Genomic DNA, 19,892 nt, shown 5'->3' with positions numbered 1-19,892 from the left:
ATACGCTGCGTTTTTTCCTCAATAGTTTCGTCACGTTTACTGTCTAAGCGCTAGCACGCACTCTTTGCTTATGACCAAAAAAACCCCCAAAAAACAAAAAAACAGCCCTTTTGTGTTGGTGGAAAAATGCTAACTGAGTTACTAACTCAGTTACTTTTTTGAAGAAGTAACGAGTAACTAAAATTAATTACTTTTTCAAAGTAACTTGCCCAACACTGGCGGGGAGTCTCAGATTCAGGAAAGCCTATCTTGTCCTTTTTGTCTGTTGTTGACTAAGTTTGTGACTGGTGTTGAGGCTGTATGGAGCCCATAATTCATACATTCAGTGTCTTGCTGATGAAATGCATTACCTGATAACAGTCTGGCAGGTGACCTTTGGGAATGATGGTGAGGTCATCAATGTCAGTTCCCGCCCCTTTGCTCACCTCTAGTCCTGTGGTATAACAAGATTATTGGCAGAGGTTTCCTTTCATGCATACCTTTCACTAAGTAAGAGCAAAATTATTGGCTACACCCCAAAAAGTGGATCACTGAAATGAATCACAGTGACTGGAAATCATTACACAACAGACACAAACCTGTGTGGTGAGGCTGGTGGTGGTGGAGCTAAAAATGGCCTGTCTGGTGATGTGACCTCTGAATACACAGCTGACAGAGTTAAAGAGCTCACTGGACCAGCTCCAACTAGTTTTCCACACAGCTATGTTCTGTCTCTGTTCTAACGTTCAAATAAAGTCAGTAATTGAAAAAGGGTTCCTTGTTTATGCTTTTGATTTTGTCCTCTTCTCCATGCTCATCCTAATTCATGAATCTTGCTCCTTTTTGGCTCTGCAGGAGCTCCAGTGTCAGCAGGAAGTCTTGATGAACAACATCTTGGCCCAGCAAGAGTTTAGTCTTCAAAGAGCTCTGCCTCCTTTCCTTTCAGCTCCATATGCCAGACCCTGTCCTCCCCAATCAATGGTACTGCCTAGATGATCATCCCTGTCCCCCTCTTTCCATTGCAGGATGCACACTAGAGCTGAGCAACACAGCTGAAGCAACAAGCAAAAAATGCAATATTCCTTTTCCAGCAGGTGACAAACTGGAGTTTACTGACTTCCAGGACTGCAAAACTGATGGAAGAACCAAGTGGGGGAATTTGGCCATCTGTCTGAATGAGTGAAGAAAAAAATTATAATAATAACTGCCTGCTTCACATGTTGCCATTGCAGCAAAATAGTCATTTTATCTGTGTAAAATTATTATTATTATTATTATTATTTTATTTTTTATTTTTATTTTTTTTACAGTGAGTTTCAGTTATTAAATATAAAACTGAATACAAAGAGAGACCCACAAAAGAGCAGCAACTGAAGACGGATGCAGTAAAGGGCTGGCAGAATATCTCAAAGGAGGGCAGAGCATTTGGTAATAAAAATAAAAAGATTCTAGTCTTCAGACAGTCATTGACTGGTTCCATCCAAGTGTTAAAAATAATCCCTATGTTTAAAATTATCATGGCTTGTCCAATTAATTTTGTGCCTCTGAAAATGGGAATATTGTGTGTATAAAAATGACTCTAATTCATAAGCAGTTCATGTAATAGTTTGTGTAAAAATGTTTAAATAAAGCTGAAAGTCTGCACTCTTGATTTCTTGAAAATCCACTGTGTTGGTGTAGAGCTGCAAATTTATGAAAGAAGTATCATTATCAAAATGCCTAACTGTAATTATTTTATAAAGCCAACATCCTGGATTTTTTGTTGTTTTCTAACTATTTAAAATTCTACTTTTACCAATCATTTAATTGTCAAATTTATAGGAAGTCCTATGGCATCCAGTCTAATATAAATATAGTAGGCATAAAAGAAAACTCATTACTCATTAGTGTATCATTACTACAGAGTTTGATGTGAGGGTAAAGTGTCTGAAATGACAGAATACTAAAACGTTGTTGTGATTATGCAAATGAGGACCCAAATACAGGACAATGGAGGCACGGTGGTTAGCACTGTTGCCGCACATCAAGAAGGTCCTGAGTTCAATTCCACCATCAGGGGATAGGTTAATTGATTAATCCAAAATTGCCCATAGGTGTGAATGCGCAAGTGAATGTGAGTGCGAATGGTTGTCTGTCTCTATGTGTTAGCCCTGCGACAGACTGGCGACCTGTCCATGGTGTACCCTGCCTCTCGCCCTGTGAAAGCTGGGATAGGCTCCAGCACCCCCGCGACCCTGAAAAGGATAAGCAGAAGCGGATGGATGGAGGCAGAATGTTCAAAAAGAGGTGAGCCTTTGTTGTGGCTGATTCAAAACTCCAAAATAGACTAAATTCAAAAGGTATAAAAGAGCAATCCAAACAGAAACAGAATCAACTTTCCTGGATTTACTGGATGACTGAGCATGGAGCAAGACAGGAGGGTAATAACACACATTCATTATGAGACACACAAAAAGGTAATCAAGGCAGTCAGACAGAGAACAAGCAAAACTCAAAGATGATCAGAATAAAACTGTAAACGTGGTGATGTCACTCAAAACTCACAATTCAGTACGATAACAAGGAACTCAAAGTCACAGTAATGAAGAAGAATCCATAACTTAGAAACAACACAAAATCCTAGGGCCATGAGAACCTTCAACTGTTTGCACTGATGATGAATAAACTAAGGTTTTTTTTTTTATTTTTGCTGTAAATGAACCATTTTCAGGGATATTTCATCAGCTACTCGGGTTGGTACAGCTGCTTCTTAACTTCATTCTGCTCTGTGGTTTGCATGCTGCTCATTCGGTCACTGAGCTCATCAAAGTAATCATCAACAAAGCGAAACATCTGAATGACGGCGCTGAGCAACAGGATGTCACAATTCATGTCCAACTCCAACTCCTCGCTGTAGTTCTTTACCGGAACAACACAGGACAACGGCACACCGAGCCGAGAGCCGACCTCCTGAACCTGTATGACAGAACACAGGGAAACTACTATTATTATTATTAATTATTATTAACCACAAAAGCAGTAAAAAAAAATTAAGCGCTTACCACGTCCTTAATGTAGCCACTCTTATAAACATTTCTCACATCCTCTTTCACCAGTGGGCAGGCTTCATCTACTTTAGTGAGGAGGACCAGCTGAGGAATACCTGGAAACAAACCAGAAAGATGACCGATAAAATACGATAGGTTCTTATAATGAGGTTTCAGTATCTGAAGATCATGTATTTGGAATAATCCATCAAAACAGCGCTGTGCAAGAGTCTTGAGTCACTCATTATTTTTTCATATTTATCTTTTTTAAGTGGTTCTGAGCAATAGTTCTCTAGTCTTTATGAAGATCTTTGAAGGTTTTTCCATTAAAGCATTTCCACATATTCTTTGTCCAGTTATTGTAACTGATCATGTTCCAAAATACTGCTGCCACCTCTGTCCCTGGCTTTATAATGAATTGCATCATGATGAAATTAAGATGAATTGTGTTGAAGAGGAAAATTGTTCTGTGGTGTGACCAGTTTTACTGAAATCATTGACATCATGATCTATGTCATAGAGAGAAAGATCATGTTATTGTGTGATGTTATGGAACGGGAATCTTCACAGGTGTTTATGTAGGTTTTGGAGAAACACATGGTAACATTCAGATGAGATTTGAGGAACTGCTTACTTCAAATCACATCAGCATGAATCACAAAAAACACGGTTTAAGTCAAGCTGCTAAACTAGCCTGCCAGCATTTTTATATTTTTGGTTTATTGAATAAAAAAAGAATTTGACAAATTTCAACATTTGAGATGTTTCTTTGCATTGATAAATACAGGTTTTTAATGATTTGCATTCATTGATTTTAACAGGCAGATAATGAGGTAAGTATGGTTTGGGGAGCATTGGCTTTTTTTCCCCTTTAAATCCCGACCTATCTGGCAGCTTTTGCAATCACAATAATGATCTGAATGCAGTGTTGTGCTTCACATTTTGCTTTTTCAAGATCAGATCTAAAAATTCTCTAAATGCTCCTCCTGTTCAGGTGTTTATTTTATCTGTTTATTTATTCACTTCTATTTGTGTTATTTCAGTTATTACATTATATGTCGTATACAGTGTGACAATGTCTAAGGCAGGACAGACAGGGAAAAACAGGGGGTAATAAAAGGATGCACAATGTGTCGCCATGTGCCGCGCCTGTAAGAAAACAAATTTGCAGCACCTGGAACACAAAGCTTCAAAAATACATAGGTGAATAAATCAACAGTGTGTGTGTGTGTGTCTGTGACTGTGTGTGTGAGAGAGTGTGTGAGTGTGGATGTGTCTTTTTCTTTGTCACAAAGTATACTTGAAAATGAGACTGGGAAGCTGCAATAACGCTATCGGGAACCTTGCTGACTCAACTCTACTGACCCATTAAGTTGACCTTTCTGCGGATAGCATCCAGCTTCTCCTCCATCCCTCTGGGCATGATGGAGACCTTGGAAGCATCAATAACATAGGCCACACAGTGGATCTTATCCTTGAGTCCAGGAGATGTGCGATAGCCGTGGGCCTCAGGATGCAGAGGAGCTGAAGGGTTGAACTAAATGACACATTTGAGGAGAAACAGAGACACAGTTTGAGTCGACTGCTGACAAATCAGTGTTTCATACATTCAGTGTCCCGCTGTTGTAATGTAGCACCTGATAACGGTCTGGCAGGTGACCTTTGAGGATGCTGCTGAGGTCATCAATGTCAAGCCCCGCCCCTTTGGTCTCCTCCAGTCCCATGGTATCACACAAGATTATTGGCAGAGGTTTCCCTTCACGGCCATCTTTCACAGAGTAGGAGCGAAACTGTTTACAGTACAATGAGAATGAGTGACAGACCACTGAAATCAGTCACAATAAGTGGAAATCATCAGACAGCAGACCTGTGTGGTGAGGCTGGTGGAGGAGGAGCCAGAGATGGCCTGGCTGGTGACGTGGCCTGTGAATACAGAGTTGACAGAGTTAAAGAAGCTGGACTTTCCAGCTCCAACTGGTCCAATGAGCAAAACCCGAGGCTGGGTCACAGAGCTGACTGTGGGTTTGTAGCTTTTAATGCTCTCGATCAGCTCCTTCCTCTTCCTGTACAAAACAAGGAGATAAAGAACTTTTCCCATTTTAGAAGAAGTCGTAGTAGTAAAATCATTTTTCCTAATATTACTTCTTTGACAGTAGCAGTTGCAGTTACACATATTCCATGTTTTGCATGGATGTTGTCAAAATCTAAAACATTTAGTATACCATAGTATGCTAAGTATTCAATAGTATACTTTACATTTAATGTAGAAAGTATATTGTGCAAAACTGACGAATGTTAATAGATCAAGCAGGATGGTTTCTTTCTTAAACTTGGGGCGATCGTGGCTCAAGAGTTGGGAGTTCGCCTTGTAATCGGAAGGTTGCCGGTTCGAGCCCCGGCTTGGACAGTCTCAGTCGTTGTGTCCTTGGGCAAGACACTTCACCCGTTGCCTACTGGTGGTGGTCAGAGGGCCCGGTGGCGCCAGTGTCCGGCAGCCTCGCCTCTGTCAGTGCGCCCCAGGGTGGCTGTGGCTACAATGTAGCTTGCCATCACCAGTGTGTGAATGTGTGTGTGAATGGGTGGATGACTGGATATGTAAAGCACTTTGGGGTCCTTAGGGACTATTAAAGCGCTATATAAATACAGGCCATTTAAACTTACTCAGATTCCCAGATTACAGTCCTCCATGGCCTTTCAAGTTCAGTGGTTCCTGTTAAAGAAACCAGTAAGTTTATTTGTGATTTTAAATTGGTGCCCAAATCCAAAAAAAATAATGTAGTACAGTTTTAGTGAACTACTAGTTCTGTTATTATATTAGAAATTTATCAACTACAACATTTAAAAAAAACATGATTTTTTTATAACTTACCCTCCACTTGGTAGACTTCACACTCAGTCAGGTTGAGATCATTGCCATGCATTTGTGCAGCAGGGAAGTTGTAATAATTTCCTGGATTGCTGTGTGCTACTGCTTGGCTTCCATTGACAAGAACCAGTGCTTCTCCAAAATAAGGCCCAGAGTTAGCTATCATTCTCACTGCACATGTAGGACTAGTAACTGGATATTTGATGAGGTTTTCACCATCAAATGTAAAAAGAAAAGCCTGTTCATCATTCACGTACTGTCCAGACTGACTAAATGGTTGTTTGGTGTAGCCTCCAAACACAAAACCAGAGTTGTTGTAGCCCACAGACACAGTGGGAGAGCGGTTGTCACATCGTTGGTGAAATGCTTTGCCGGTGAAGCCGTGGATGCTGGCCTTGTACAGCAGCTTTAGTTTGAATCTTCCCAGCTGAGCACAGATTGTTCTCTGCTGGCTTTGTGTTAGTCTGGGGTTCATAGTTCAAAGCTTGTTGTCTTTAAGCTGAGAAGTCTATTAGAAACACACAAACAAATAATAAAAAACCATCATAAGCTTAACTCCACACTGCAGCATGAATAGCATTTCAAATGGGCCATGATCAAAATTAGTCTACTTTCCTTTCTCCCTTTGCATTCCTTTATTGGATCTTAGTGAATCAGAACATTTTGTCATATGGTATGGCAACACCACAGCTTACAGATGACTGGCTTGAGTCTGAGGATCGCCTCCTCAGACTCCTCAGAATGAGCCACGTTTTACACAGCCAGCCACACCAGAGATTGCTCTAATTTGTAGCCACTTCTTCTCTGTCTAGGAGATGAGGCGTAAGTAGAGGTGAGCTAACATTTTTGGGGTTTTTGTAACTGTTCTTTTCAGCGGCTCTGGTAGCAATTACAGCTATGGTGGAGAGCATGATCGACTGAAAATCTTTCTCTCATTTGATTTACTTTTACCGGAGCAAATCGAGATGTTTCATAGGTGTGATGCAGCTGAGAAATATACTTTTAAAAAAATGACCAGTGGTGGAATTCAACTCAGTTGTCTCAAATATTGCATTTCAGTACATTATTTTTTTCTATAACACTTTATACCTCTATGATTGTCTCAGAGACAAATATTAATATTTTTAACCACTACCACTGTCTGGGCAACATCATGTAGTGACAGCTAAAAATAAACCAGAAAGTGATCATTTTGTATGTTTCACTTCAAATTAAGGCTAAAGTGAATCAATTATTGGGTGAGAAAATTTTTTTTTCCAAAAATGGAAAACAAATCAGAACATTAAACAGGCTGATGTTACTGAATGAACAATGGGCTGTGAGGTCAGTTTAATTGTCATAAATAGTAAACAATAAACAAATTGTCATGATCACTGATAAATGGCCATGAGTAACATTCACAGAGAGATGGGGAATGGCCTCACGGCTCATTGTTAGTCAGTGGTGCCAGTGTCAATAGATGAAGTAGGCAAACTTGGACAATCGCTTTGCAGCAAAGTGGGTTTGGGATGAATTGCTGTGGTCGCCTCCTTCCTCTTTGATTGGGTGGTTGGAGTTTAAATTAAGCGGATGAGAGAACCATGGGGAGGGCCCTGTATTATTTTAAGAAAACGCCGACACAGCTGTCACTGGGCGCCGGGAAAAAGCGAGATCATCTCGCTTTTTCCAGCCAAAAACACCGTTATTAAAAACGGTTGGAAAAGTGGCGAATTTTGGCCTGGATGGTTTGCTGAAGAATGCAGCCAATGAATTGGGGAACAGCCAAAAAAAACTTTCAAAAGGATTAGACACACCCAGCTTATAAACTGTGCCAAACGTTCTCCCACTAACATCATGAGTTTAACACAGATGTACTCGTTGCACTTTCTTACAATATCGCTTTGTACTTTTTGTTATATTTAAAAAAAAAAAAAAAAAAAAAAAAAAAAAAAAGTGTATCCACAAGCTCAAATGAAAGATCGGAGTAATAAACTACTGGGCTCATTAAGTCAGTTTAACACAATACTTCCACACAACAACAAAAACCAGCGCACAAAAATCTTACAAAGTTCTGAAAATCATGCAGCTCTTTAATATTTTCAGTCTTACCTGCTGTGGTTAGAAACTGAGCGGGGATCGTGGTTGCGCAGATCACACGTGTGACAGCCGTCCGCTGTGCAAGTGAAGCTGGATGTCTTGAACGCCTTACGTGCAGTGTTGTTAAAGCCTGTGCTTTGTGGCGCCTCTCCTTTCAGTTTAAAATATTTAAAAGTAACAATGGCAGAAACTACAGCTTCAACTTCTCTGTGGGGTTAATGATTTATGTTCGTACATTCGGTCTAAGTCTGATCTAGAAAACTATGAGTATTAATTTCAGGAGAAACAACAACAAAAGGTTACCACCAATACGTCAGCAGTACTCCGACGTAATGACAGGTTTAACCTGTTAAGCCTGTTCGCAGTACCTATCTCCTCCCTCAATTAGAAGTCAGCCTTTCCCTTAACATTATTCAGATAATAATGGAGATGGAAGAGGGAACACAAGATGATGCCACGTGTAACCTCAACTCTCTATAAAGACAGCCTGTGCATCTCAATGATGACAGGTCTGAAACACAAACGTGTGATTGTCTTAATCTACTGTAATTTTACCTAATTAACAAAACGGTGACTGTAGTAAGTTTTAATGAATGAAAATTTGACTGATAAAAAAGATCAGTCTTATAATAAAAATAATGGATTTATTAAGAGTTTTAGCTTTAATTATGAAAGTTTTTGAGAAATAAAAGAGAGCATACTGTTGTACAAGACTGATTACATTTCCTGTTTAAATTGCATTGAAATGCAAATATTGACTTGAGTCTTATTTTTATAAAGCAAAAAAAGATCATTTTGTAGGCACAAAATCCTCAAGGATGTTGTTACAATTGAGAAACGCATATAATAACAGACACAGTCAAATCCAGTGTTATACCACAGCTCTCTTGATGCTACACCCGAGCCTCGTGCATTCTGGTGAACATACACACCTACTTCAAACAAAAGCAAATGAAGAACATTTTTCTGCACACTGAACTGTTAAAACAGAAACACTTCCTTATGGTCTGACTTTAAGCAGGTGACCCAAACATTTTGGTTTCACCAGCCTTAGTTGTTGTTGTTTTTGTTGTTTTATTGACTTATTGCATTATTCTTTCTCTTTTATATTTTATTGCATCATTGTTGTGCATTTCACTTATTTTAGTTACATTTTACATTGTTAAGCAAATGTGCTACATAAATAAACTTGACCCTGTCTTCCCAGCCCAGGAAGGACACGCCCCCTTTTGATGGTGACATTCAATAAATCCTTTGAACACAAGATGGAAATCAAGGATCTGTCTATTAACAAACACACAAACCTTGTAAGTGGTTGCCTAAAGTTGGCCTCAGACAGAGGATAATTGTTGTTTTTTATATGTACATTTTATACAGCCATGAAATATGAGCTTGACATGTCTGCTAACATGCTAACCATTATAAAGAAGTTCCCCTACCAGCTGAGGGACAAATGGACAATTGTGTTTTGATTTCAAGGATATACATTATCATAGAGCTACCTTTGAGGATATGGAAGACTGCTACAGTGGACATTCACTACTACTGTAACCGTTACGTAGTTAGCTTTATTAAGATCATGAGTAAAACCAGATTACCTTAAAAAAAAAAGTAATTTGGAATAAGGAATGCTTGTTGTACTAGCAAAGGATGTTTTTTTTAGTGTTGCTTACTTACACTTAATTTTAAATAACAAGCCAAACAACTGTGCAGATTCTTTAAGGGAATGAGAACTCATGCAGTTCATATTTTGTGGTTCTGCAGGAGCTGACGAATCAGAGAGGGATCCTGATGACAGAGATCCAGTCTGCATTTGTGGCCACAAGCGAAGTAGCTATTGATTAATCTGTCTTGGTCACTTAGCTCCACCCTGTGTTCAAACACTGATATTGCAATGATAATCATTATATTGGTATGACGTTAGAGATACTAAAACTGCTGCAAGTTTCACAAACAGGACACAGTTTATGAATGCTAATTATATAGCTACAACAGCAGCATTTACCAATCAATGTTTTAAACTAATTAATGCTAAAAATGAAAGTCCATTAACCTGTTTCAGTGCACAATTTCTCCAGCACTCTGAGAAAGGAATAGAACATACTGTCTCAAATGAGAACAGTACAAAAAACTTGAATTATTATATGATCTTATAGTTGTAAAATATGAATAATGACATTAAAGTGTCAGTTTATTTAGATAATCTTGTACAGTTTTTTTAAGAGAAGAAAAACAATTTAGAAAATTAATTCCATTGCTCGAGATGTTGAGCTAAGCAGGACACCGATGGGCATAATTGACAAGTTTCATGAGGATAATTAAAAATGAGATTTCCATAGCAGGTTAACAACAACTCACTGCGGTGCTTTGACCAGCAGGGCGCTGGTGGAAGCTGAGTTACTGTTGGCTGAAGACAGAGGAGGACAAGGAGAACGTGGTGGTGGTGGTGTGTGTGTGTGTGTGTGTGTGTGTGTGTGTGTGTGTGTGTGTGTGCGGGGGTTATCAAGCCATATGCCAAGAGTGAATGAGACATCGACTTACTGATCCACACCACGAGGATATGAGGATATACATCAACAACACTGGAATGACTGGAGAGAAACGTAGTCGAATGGTAACAAAGAGAAGGTGGTCAGAAATGGGAACCATAAAGAGGCCGCTAGGAAAGTCGCAATCACCAAATACCTGCAGAGGATCAGGCAAGCCCTGAGGAGTCAGCTGAAAGGAAAGAACGCGATCCAGGATGTCGAACACCTACGGAGTGCCCGTGATCAGGTACCCTGCTGGATTAATAAGTTGGCCAAAGGAGGAGATAGAAGCCACTGAAATCAAGACCAGGAAGCTCCTGGAGCTGGAGGGTTTCACCCCAAGTCCAGCACCCTAAGACTGTACGCTAAGTGGAAGGAAGGAAGGAAACCGGGGACTAGTGAGTGTCAGAACCATCATCAGAGGATGAAACAAAGAAAATCTGTGAGTACTTAAGGAAGATGGTCACAACCAACCCCCTGCTTACTGAATACCTGAATCCATAAGCTTCAACGCATCCAGAATTCTGCTGCCCGTATCATCACCAGGACCCCTTCTATCCACCACATCACTCCTGTTCTGCAGCAGCTTCATTGGCTCCCGGTCAAGTATCGTATCAATTTCAAAATACTCTTGTACGCATTTAAAGCTATTCATCATCTCTCTCTCTCCATCTCTCTGATCTGGTTAACATCACTGCCCCATCTCGTTGTCTCAGATCTTCTTCTTCCCTTTCACTCTCCGTCCCCTCCCCCCGTCTTGTCACCATGGGGAGCAGGGCTTTCAGCTGCTCTGCTCCTCGACTCTGGAATTCCCTACCTCCTGATTTAAGAAATATCTCTACCTTCTCTCTCTTTAAGTCCCAACTCAAAACCCACTTGTTCAAAATAGCTTATCCCACATAACCTCTCCACTCTGCTATTTTAAATTTGTTTATGTTTTTTGATTGTGTAAACTCCTTGCTTTTATGTTGCTTTTTACTCTACTGTGTACAGCGGCCTTGAGTGTTTTGAAAGGCGCTTTCAAATAAAATGTATTATTATTACCTCAGGCAGCAGAAACCCAAGAAAGAAGAGGACCAAGAGGAGGAACCATCATGGAAGGAGAGGCCCCTGCATGGTTTGTATCACCGGCAGATAGAGGAGGTGGCTGACATCCAGAAGTCCTACCAGTGGCTGGACAAAGCTGGACTGCACAGAGGCATTAATAATGGCAGCACAGAAACAAGTTCAGCATAGTATACAGAAACATCTGTGCCGAGTGTGGCCTGGAAGTCCTGAGGTCAAAATGGGAGATGCCCCTAGTTTCATTTAGCCTGAATGCATAGGTCATAGTTTTAACCATAAACCTGGAAATCATCACCCATCATCGTGGTCCATCTGAGTAAATTATTTACTGATAAGCTACAGTGTAGGTGCTAATAAGAAAATCAGCCTTTGGACTCTGACCAATCCTATGTGTCCTCTCTGTGTGTGTTTGAATGCAGGCGCCTTCTGCCCTCTAATTAAAGTCATTTAAGTTAATATTTGCTATTGACTAACTGAACTGTCTGATACTGTCAGCTTTGCCCTAAGAGTCTACCCTCTGCTCCCTTCTTGTGGTCTTCCTTCGGGCTCTTAATGATCTCTGCTCATGTTACTGAAGCTTCAGCTTCCTATTTTCCTATTTGTTTTTTCCTTGTTTTAAGTAGCAACTCCTAAAAATGTGCCAGAGCACATTTTAAATCAACTCCACGGGCATTTCAGATTTTAACACAGGTGTTGATTGTTAAACTCTGGAAATAATAATAATAATAATAATACATTTTATTTGAGCATGCCTTTCTAATACCCAAGGTCACCTTACAAAGAGAAAAAGCTATCAATACATATCTTTTATTGATGCCACAAATGTTTGTGTTTGAGTGTTGTTGTGTGTTGTTGTGTTTGCACCATTTTGAGTACAATAAAGTTACATTTTGTTTACTTTGTATGCAGAAATTAAATTCCAAAAGCCAGATGCAACTTGCCACAAAAATAATACACTATACTGAGTGTTTCTCTTGTGTGCGTGTGTGCACCTTGCAGGCAAAAAATTACACAGGGCGCAGGAGCTGGACCATTAATATTTCATGTTAAACAAAAACATCATGAAGGAGTTGGGGTTGTTAACAGTAATTTAGTTTATTATTATTATTATTATTATTAGTAGTAGTAGTAGTAGTAGTAGTATTTTTTTAATTTTATTTTCTCTTGCTAAATACGGGACAGAGTTGACTGGGGAAAAGAAAGGGGAGAAAGAAAGAGGGAAAGAAAAACAGTGGGGAAGAGGAACGGTGATAAAGAGCAAAAAACAAAAACCAACAAAATAAGCAGACAAAAAATACATATATCAATCACCTGGATCACCTGTTGAGAAAGAAAAAAGAAAAAAGAAAAAGAAAAAAAGAGAGAAAAAGAGGTAATAACAATGTTCAAAATAATTTATTATCTTGAGACTGATGACCTTTAATGTCATTATTGTCTGTTGCTGAGCTCAATTAAAATTAAGAACCAGTTCAACAAACTTTTGAAGGGAGAAACTGGATATCCCCAGACAAAGTACAGATACTATATCTCCCAATAACCACAATATAAGAAGCTTTCAAATTTGTAGTTTAGCTTCTAATTTCTGCCCTTCAAGTACCCCAGTTAACAAAGGGAACTAGTACTCAGTAGGATCACCTGCAGGTACATGATTGAATCATTTGAAAGGAAAGCTGCTCAGAATATTACATCATCTCCTCAGTCTTCTCCTAGTCTTTGGTTTGCATGTTGCTCATTCGGTCACTGAGCTCATCAAAGTAATTATCAACAAAGCGAAGCATCTGGATGACGGCGCTGAGCAACAGGATGTCACAATTCATGTCCAACTCCAACTCCTCGCTGTAGTTCTTCACCGGAACAACACAGGACAACGGCACACCGAGCCGAGAGCCGACCTCCTGCATCTGTATGACAGAACACAGAGAAAAAAGTATTACTACCCTCATATAAAACATTTATTACTAAAAAATAAATTAAAAAATAAAGCAGTTTAAAAAAAGTAAAAAATGCTTACCACATCTTTAATGTAGCCACTCTTATAAACGTTTCTCACATCCTCTTTCACCAGTGGGCAGGCTTCATCTACTTTAGTGAGGAGGACCAGCTGAGGAATACCTGGAAACAAAATGAGCAGGAAGATCACTTTGAAATAATGATTTCTATTGGATGTTATTGGAATATCCAAATTCTTTGAGTTGTTTAAGATATGAATTGCTGTCATGGTTCCGGCTCACTTGTGCAGAGTTCTGTCGTGTTGTGAATTTTCCTAGTTTAGTTAATCATGCTTGTAGCTACAAGTTCCCTGTTTAAATTTGTTTCCTTTCGTGTCCAGTCTGTCTTAGTCTCATCTGTGCATCCTCCCTAGAGTCCCCTGTATGTAGTCAGTCTTGTCTCCCTGTCTGTGTGTGTGAAATCTGCATCTTTGTATTCTGTACTTTCCATCTTATTGTGCCAGTCACTCTTCTTCTCTTATATTTAGTTAGTTATTTTCTCCTGACATACCCTTCCTCCTGTGTTATTTTCCTTTTTGATTACTTTGCACTTTTGCAATCAGTCTCAATAAAGGTTTGTTTTCTATTAAGCTCATTTCTGCCTGTCTACAGTCCATGCATGGCTGTTAAACTGGTCCACCTATAGCTTTTTTAAAAATATTTTTGGCATATCTTTTTTGTTAAAAAGGGAAAAAAATGTCCAATTTCAACACATAATATACTAACTTGCACAGATAAAAACTGATTTTCAGTTCATTTGTTTTACACATAGACTGTCTAATCCCCCAAAGATATGACAAAACCTCAGGCACTGACCTATTAGGTTGACCTTTCTGCGGATAGCATCCAGCTTCTCCTCCAGCCCTGTGGGCATGATGGAGACCTTGGAAGCATCAATAACATAGGCCACACAGTGGATCTTATCCTTGAGTCCAGGAGATGTGCGATAGCCGTGGGCCTCAGGATGCAGAGGAGCTGAAGGGTTGAACTAAATGACACATTTGAGGAGAAACAGAGACACAGTTTGAGTCGACTGCTGACAAATCAGTGTTTCATACATTCAGTGTCCCGTGATATAATGTAGCACCTGATAACAGTCTGGCAGGTGACCTTTGAGGATGCTGCCGAGGTCATCGATGTCAAGCCCCGCCCCTTTGGTCTCCTCCAGTCCCATGGTATCACACAAGATTATTGGCAGAGGTTTCCCTTCACGGCCAGCTTTCACAGAGTAGGTGCGAAACTGTTTACAGTACAATGAGAATGAGTGACAGACCACTGAAATCAGTCACAATAAGTGGAAATCATCAGACAGCAGACCTGTGTGGTGAGGCTGGTGGAGGAGGAGCCAGATATGGCCTGGCTGGTGACGTGGCCTCTGAATACAGAGTTGACAGAGTTAAAGAAGCTGGACTTTCCAGCTCCAACTGGTCCAATGAGCAAAACCCGAGGCTGGGTCACAGAGCTGACTGTGGGTTTGTAGCTTTTAATGCTCTCAGTCAGCTCCGTCCTCTTCCTGTACAAACAAGGACATAAATAATTCTAACATTTTAATTGTGAAGAAATTTTGAATGTAACAGTAATGTTTAGTGTAAAGCCAAAACAAAACATGGTAACATGGCAAACAGTATTGCATAGTATTTTGCAGGGATGCCATCTTAAATACTTTGTAGAGTATGACATTCAAATATAGCTTGTTTGTCATTAAGTGTGGATAAAGTAACTGCATTCAGTTCAAAAATAGATTATTGCTTTTTTCCCGATCAAACTGTTTAAAATACATTGTGCACAAAGCATCAGGCAGTTGTTGGCTCCATCAGACTTACTTAGATTCCCAGGTTACAGTCCTCCATGGCCTCTCAAGTTCAGTGCTTTCTTAAAGATAAAAGAGAAATGATACAGTAATGTTATTGAATTTAATAAAGACATTAAATTCAACTCTCTAGATCTGCAGATACATACTGAGCCAATCCCAAGTCTTCATTTTGCTTTGAGTCATTTGGACATGGACTTGCTGTTTTTTTTCCCTGCTAACCTAAATACACTTGAGCTTCATGGCATGAGCTGATGACTGGGATTCTCTTTCAGGATTTCTGGTAGGGAGCTGAACTTGTGGTTCCATCAATTATGAAAACTAGTACCGGTCTTGAAGGAGCAAAGCATTCCTACACCATCACACTGCCACCACCATGTTTGACTGTTGGTTTCATGTTCTTATTATGAAATGTTGTGTTAGTTTTATGTCAGGTGTAACGGGACTCAAATCTTCAAAAAAGTTCACTTTTTGTATTGCGAGTTGACAAAATAGTTTCCCAAACGTCTTGTGGCTCATCAAGCTGTCAATTTTAAATATATATATATATATATTTTATTTTATTTTATTGTGGATAATGGCTCTCACCGTGGTTCACTCAAGTCCCCAACTTTAGATGTCACTGACTTTGTTTCTCAAGTTTCTTTATTGTTTCGTGATGTGTTGCTTTTTGAGATCTTTTAGCTTACTTCATTTTTTCAGACATCTTTAAATTAAGTGATTTCATTATTCAGCAGGTGTGTTAGTAATCATGCTTGGGTGTTGGTATATTGTAGTATTTGTACTGTGATATATCAAATTTATCAACACTTATCTGCAACAGCTAAATGATTACATGATGCCTTATGTTACACTTACCCTCCACTTGGTAGACTTCACACTCAGTTAGGTTGAGATCATTGCCATGCATCTCTGCAGCAGGGAAGTTGTAATACTTTCCTGGATTGGTGTGTGCTACTGCTTGGCTTCCATTGAGAAGAACCAGTGCTTCTCCAAAATAAGGCCCATTGTGAGCCATCATTCTCACTGCATGTGCAGTACTAGCAACTGGATATTTGATGAGGTTTTCAGCATTAAATGTGAAAAGAAAAGCCTGATCATCATTCATGTACTGTCCAGACTGACTAAAAGGTTGTTTGGTGTAGCCTCCAAACACAAAACCAGAGTTGTTGTAGCCCACAGACACAGTGGGAGAGCGGTTGTCACATCGTTGGTGAAACGCCGCACCAGTGAAGCCGTGGATGCTGGCCTTGTACAGCAGCTTAAGTTTGACTCTTCCCAGCTGAGCGCAGATTGTTCTCTGCTGGCTTTGTGTTAGTCTGGGGTTCATTTTGGACTCTTGCTTGTTTGAGCACAGTAAAGAAAGTGACTGAATCTGTGGAATCAATCACAAAAAGACAAACACAATCTATATGAACCCCAAAATCAGTTTTAATGGCTCAGCATAGGGAAAGAATCACAATTTACAATAATTTCTATTGAGACCTCCAGTAGATATTCTTAGTGTGCAGGCTGTGATCAGCTGACCTGCTGTTCCCTGTGGATTTACACACCTGAATTCAACCAGATGTGAGCAGATGTTTCATGAGCTCTCCTTGGTGATTTCCATCAATTAGATGGATGCACTGGTCCAACACACTGTTGTTAACTTTAAACCCATCACAGTACAGAAATATAGAAATATATAGCAAACTAACCTGTACACCTTGCACTAACCTGCAGAGAATTTTCATGTAACCTTTAAATAACACAGTTAGTCTACCTCAGTTTGTCTCTTTCTTTTCATTCCCTGTGAAATACAGCAGCTGCACCTTTACCTAGCAAAACACGGTGAGACTATTTGGTGTTTGAAGGCTCAGTGACAGAAAATAATAACTCCTCTTAAACCAAAACTAAGGAGCCTTATTTGAAAATGGAAGGAGCAGAGAGTCCAGATATTTGTTTAAAAATGTAGGGAGTAAAATTAAAATGTTGTCAGAAAAAAACTCCTCAAGTAAAATTCTACTTAAGTAGCTACATTTAAAAACAACATACATCATTATTTTCCTTCTTTATTGCCTTCAGATGTTTGTTTCTTGAAAGAACCAAATCTAAATGTATGTTGCTACTTTGGTCTCAACAGAAAAAAATGAGTTAACGTAACGATGTCGTAAGTTTCATTCCTAGACAGACTGGCATAAGCATGAGCACGTTTTGTTCTCCCACTCACATCAGGAATCCTTTAACACATTTGCAGTGGTTGCTTTTAGAATAATGCGTACATTTCACTATATAAATAGAATTGAATTTGTGACTTTAGCAGCGGCTACTACTCTGCTCCTACTCTACGCAACTTCATCAGTATTGTTACTATCCCGAAAGGAAAACTTTAGTTAATAAAAATCTTACAGGCACAATTTTAAGTTAAATTCATTAAGCTCTTTAACATTTCTGCTTTTACCTCCTGTTCCAGGCGGACGAGGGAATGTGAGCAGGGATCGCGGTCCTTGCTGTAAACGCATGGAGGAATACAAACAGGTGTGCCAAGGTAGTTATTCCAGGTGTTGTGCCAAACACCGGCAGAGTTTGTTACCCGTGCGTCGGGAGCGCGCACTGGGCACGGAGCGCAGACGAGGACGTTTAGCCTGATAAGAGGACAATCACGTCTGTGTGTCATAAAAACTTTAACACTCAGCACGTTCTCAACAAGTGAACTGATCTGATAGAATCTGTTCTGCCCAAATAGGGGAAGGCTGTGGGCCGACCCTGTGCAAGACTGGGGCAGAAAGACTTAAAAAGACTATGATCAATCGCATTAACTAATTATAATCTAATATAATCTTAAATATACAGTAAATATACAATAAAGTTATTATTGTGTTTTAGCTACAGAAGTATTTTAGAAGAATAAAACACACAATTGTTTTCATTGGTGCTCTTAGAAAGGTGCATTTTTGTACCCAGCAGAAACAACTTTGGTGCAACAATCAGAGCATAGTATTTCTAGGACGTCTGGAAACGAACGCGAAGCCGTTTACTTGTTGAGGATGTGGTATATTGAGTGTTAAAGTTTATATGAATCGAGTTTACATGGAGGGGATAATCCTCTTATCAGACAAAACGTCCCATCCCGTCGATACCACGTGTATGGAAGCCCGTTTCTCAAAATTTCGAGTTAATAAGTCGAACTTTGGAGTTAATAAGTCGAAATTTCAAGAAAATAAGTCGAAATTTCGAGTTATGGATACTTGTTTTGTTTTTTTTTCAGTGGCGGAAAAGGGCTTCCATACACGTGAGAATGATAAATGTACAATTTTCTGTTGTAACCTGCAAACTGAACGGTAATGTAACGACTTTTCTCACAAAAGAAAACGTTTGGGTCCGCGCTCCCTGCCCAATGCGCGCTCCCGGAGCGCGAGGACACAAATTCCAACTTTGGCACCACTTTCGAAAGAAATGAAACTGAAAGTGTCCAACTAGAAAAGCTCCTAGAATAAAACCCGGTGTTTGATGTTTTTATTTCATTTCCTTTCAGTTCAAGACAAATACAACATAAGTCGTTAGTTAAACTCATGGAAGACACACCTCCTCTGAACTTTTTCGTTAATTTTTATCTTCTTGGCACCCGTGCGTCATGATCCGAGTGAGCCTAGTGAGCCTGTTAAACTTTATCGCGGTTTCCGTTTGATGTCTGCACTTGGGTCCACTTCCATGTAAGCTCCTGTTACACGGTGCTCCAAGCAAACCGTGTTCACTTCTGAACATTTATATTCATAATAACATGAACAGGAGGAAATGAACGTTAGAGACATTTGATCTTAATTGCTTCTCCCAAAATAATAAGGATCACTTTAAGAGTGTGAGATGAGAAACAAACTGATCCGTGCATCATCACATGCTGCAGTTTTCCAGCTTCTTCTCAAGAATGACACATCTTACTGGTTCTTCAGCTATTAAATTAAAAAGACGGTTCATTAAAAGATATATACAATATAAACTAGCACACATAATAATAGTAATAAGGATAAACTAAGGAGCTTGGAAAGAAAAGTGTCTGGACTTTTTTAAGTTGCTTGAAGACGTTTCACCTCTCACCTAAGAAGCTTCTTCAGTTCTAGGGTCAAATGGTGGAGAGTCCCAGATTTAAGCCCTGTAGGAGTGTCCCCCCGAGAGGGACAAAAGGACCCCTTGATGATCCTCTACCTAATGACATGAGCCAAGGTGTGAAAACGGATGTAGGTAACAATCAGCCAAGGTTTCAGGTGAGCTCATTGTGAAAGCTAGCCCCACCCTATCATGTGCTTTCATGCTTTCAAGCAACTTAAAGAAGTCCAGATGCTTTTCTTTCCAAGCTCCATAGACTACGATGACATGGATGACTGAGAACTTTCACAGACATAATAACGATGAAGGAACTCTGCACAGCATTAATGACAGAGAAATCAGTCCAGTTTCAAAGCCTGTTCAAAATGCAAAGACAAATCTTCCACTTTAACCTTTCTGATGGAAGAGAGAAGGCTGTACACTGGGCGATAGCACATGTGTAACCTTTAGTCTCTAGAGAGGGTGTGAACC

General features: G+C 39.6%; 2 protein-coding genes across 4 annotated transcripts; both read right to left on the bottom strand.

Annotated features, from left to right (window-relative positions):
• Positions 1–2,349: 2,349 nt before the first annotated feature.
• LOC116313656 (interferon-induced protein 44-like) lies at positions 2,350–8,325 on the bottom strand. Of its 2 annotated transcripts, none has more exons than XM_031731420.2 (8): positions 7,960–8,325; positions 5,875–6,379; positions 5,667–5,715; positions 4,873–5,068; positions 4,643–4,795; positions 4,371–4,542; positions 3,021–3,121; positions 2,350–2,934 (listed from the first exon to the last, which is right to left on the bottom strand). In XM_031731420.2, the coding sequence occupies exons 2-8, from the start codon at positions 6,344–6,346 to the stop codon at positions 2,704–2,706; spliced, it is 1,374 nt and encodes a 457-aa protein (XP_031587280.2). In that variant the 5' UTR covers positions 6,347–6,379; positions 7,960–8,325; the 3' UTR covers positions 2,350–2,703. The 2 variants fall into 2 exon arrangements, with proteins under 2 accessions (XP_031587280.2, XP_039465353.1); XM_039609419.1 differs by having other exon boundaries at positions 2,739–2,957.
• A 4,493-nt stretch (positions 8,326–12,818) lies between these two features.
• LOC116313929 (interferon-induced protein 44-like) lies at positions 12,819–19,437 on the bottom strand. Of its 2 annotated transcripts, XM_031731776.2 has the most exons (8): positions 17,779–19,437; positions 16,197–16,713; positions 15,352–15,400; positions 14,846–15,041; positions 14,616–14,768; positions 14,345–14,516; positions 13,552–13,652; positions 12,819–13,441 (listed from the first exon to the last, which is right to left on the bottom strand). In XM_031731776.2, the coding sequence occupies exons 1-8, from the start codon at positions 17,992–17,994 to the stop codon at positions 13,247–13,249; spliced, it is 1,599 nt and encodes a 532-aa protein (XP_031587636.2). In that variant the 5' UTR covers positions 17,995–19,437; the 3' UTR covers positions 12,819–13,246. The 2 variants fall into 2 exon arrangements, with proteins under 2 accessions (XP_031587636.2, XP_039464139.1); XM_039608205.1 differs by lacking the exon at positions 16,197–16,713 and having other exon boundaries at positions 17,779–17,972.
• Between the last annotated feature and the right edge of the window lie 455 nt (positions 19,438–19,892).

Source organism: Oreochromis aureus, linkage group 3, assembly GCF_013358895.1.
Source record: "Oreochromis aureus strain Israel breed Guangdong linkage group 3, ZZ_aureus, whole genome shotgun sequence".
NCBI classification, from domain to species: domain Eukaryota; kingdom Metazoa; phylum Chordata; class Actinopteri; order Cichliformes; family Cichlidae; genus Oreochromis; species Oreochromis aureus.
The sequence above is the reverse complement of the archived record's forward strand: the minus strand, read 5'-3'. Positions and strand labels throughout refer to the sequence as shown.

What these genes read in the sequence shown, in the direction of transcription:
- LOC116313929 (XM_031731776.2), bottom strand. Translation starts at nt 17,994, where the DNA reads ATGACACACAGACGTGATTGTCCTCTTATCAGGCTAAACGTCCTCGTC. An exon ending in TGAAGTCTACCAAGTGGAGG is followed by an intron (nt 15,401 to 16,196) that starts GTAAGTGTAACA and finishes TTTATCTTTAAG; the next exon opens with AAAGCACTGAACTTGAGAGG. An exon ending in GTGGCTACATTAAAGATGTG is followed by an intron (nt 13,442 to 13,551) that starts GTAAGCATTTTT and finishes TCTGTCATACAG; the next exon opens with ATGCAGGAGGTCGGCTCTCG.
- LOC116313656 (XM_031731420.2), bottom strand. Translation starts at nt 6,346, where the DNA reads ATGAACCCCAGACTAACACAAAGCCAGCAGAGAACAATCTGTGCTCAG. An exon ending in CAGAAAGGTCAACTTAATGG is followed by an intron (nt 3,122 to 4,370) that starts GTCAGTAGAGTT and finishes GTTTGTTTCCAG; the next exon opens with GTATTCCTCAGCTGGTCCTC. An exon ending in GTGGCTACATTAAGGACGTG is followed by an intron (nt 2,935 to 3,020) that starts GTAAGCGCTTAA and finishes TCTGTCATACAG; the next exon opens with GTTCAGGAGGTCGGCTCTCG.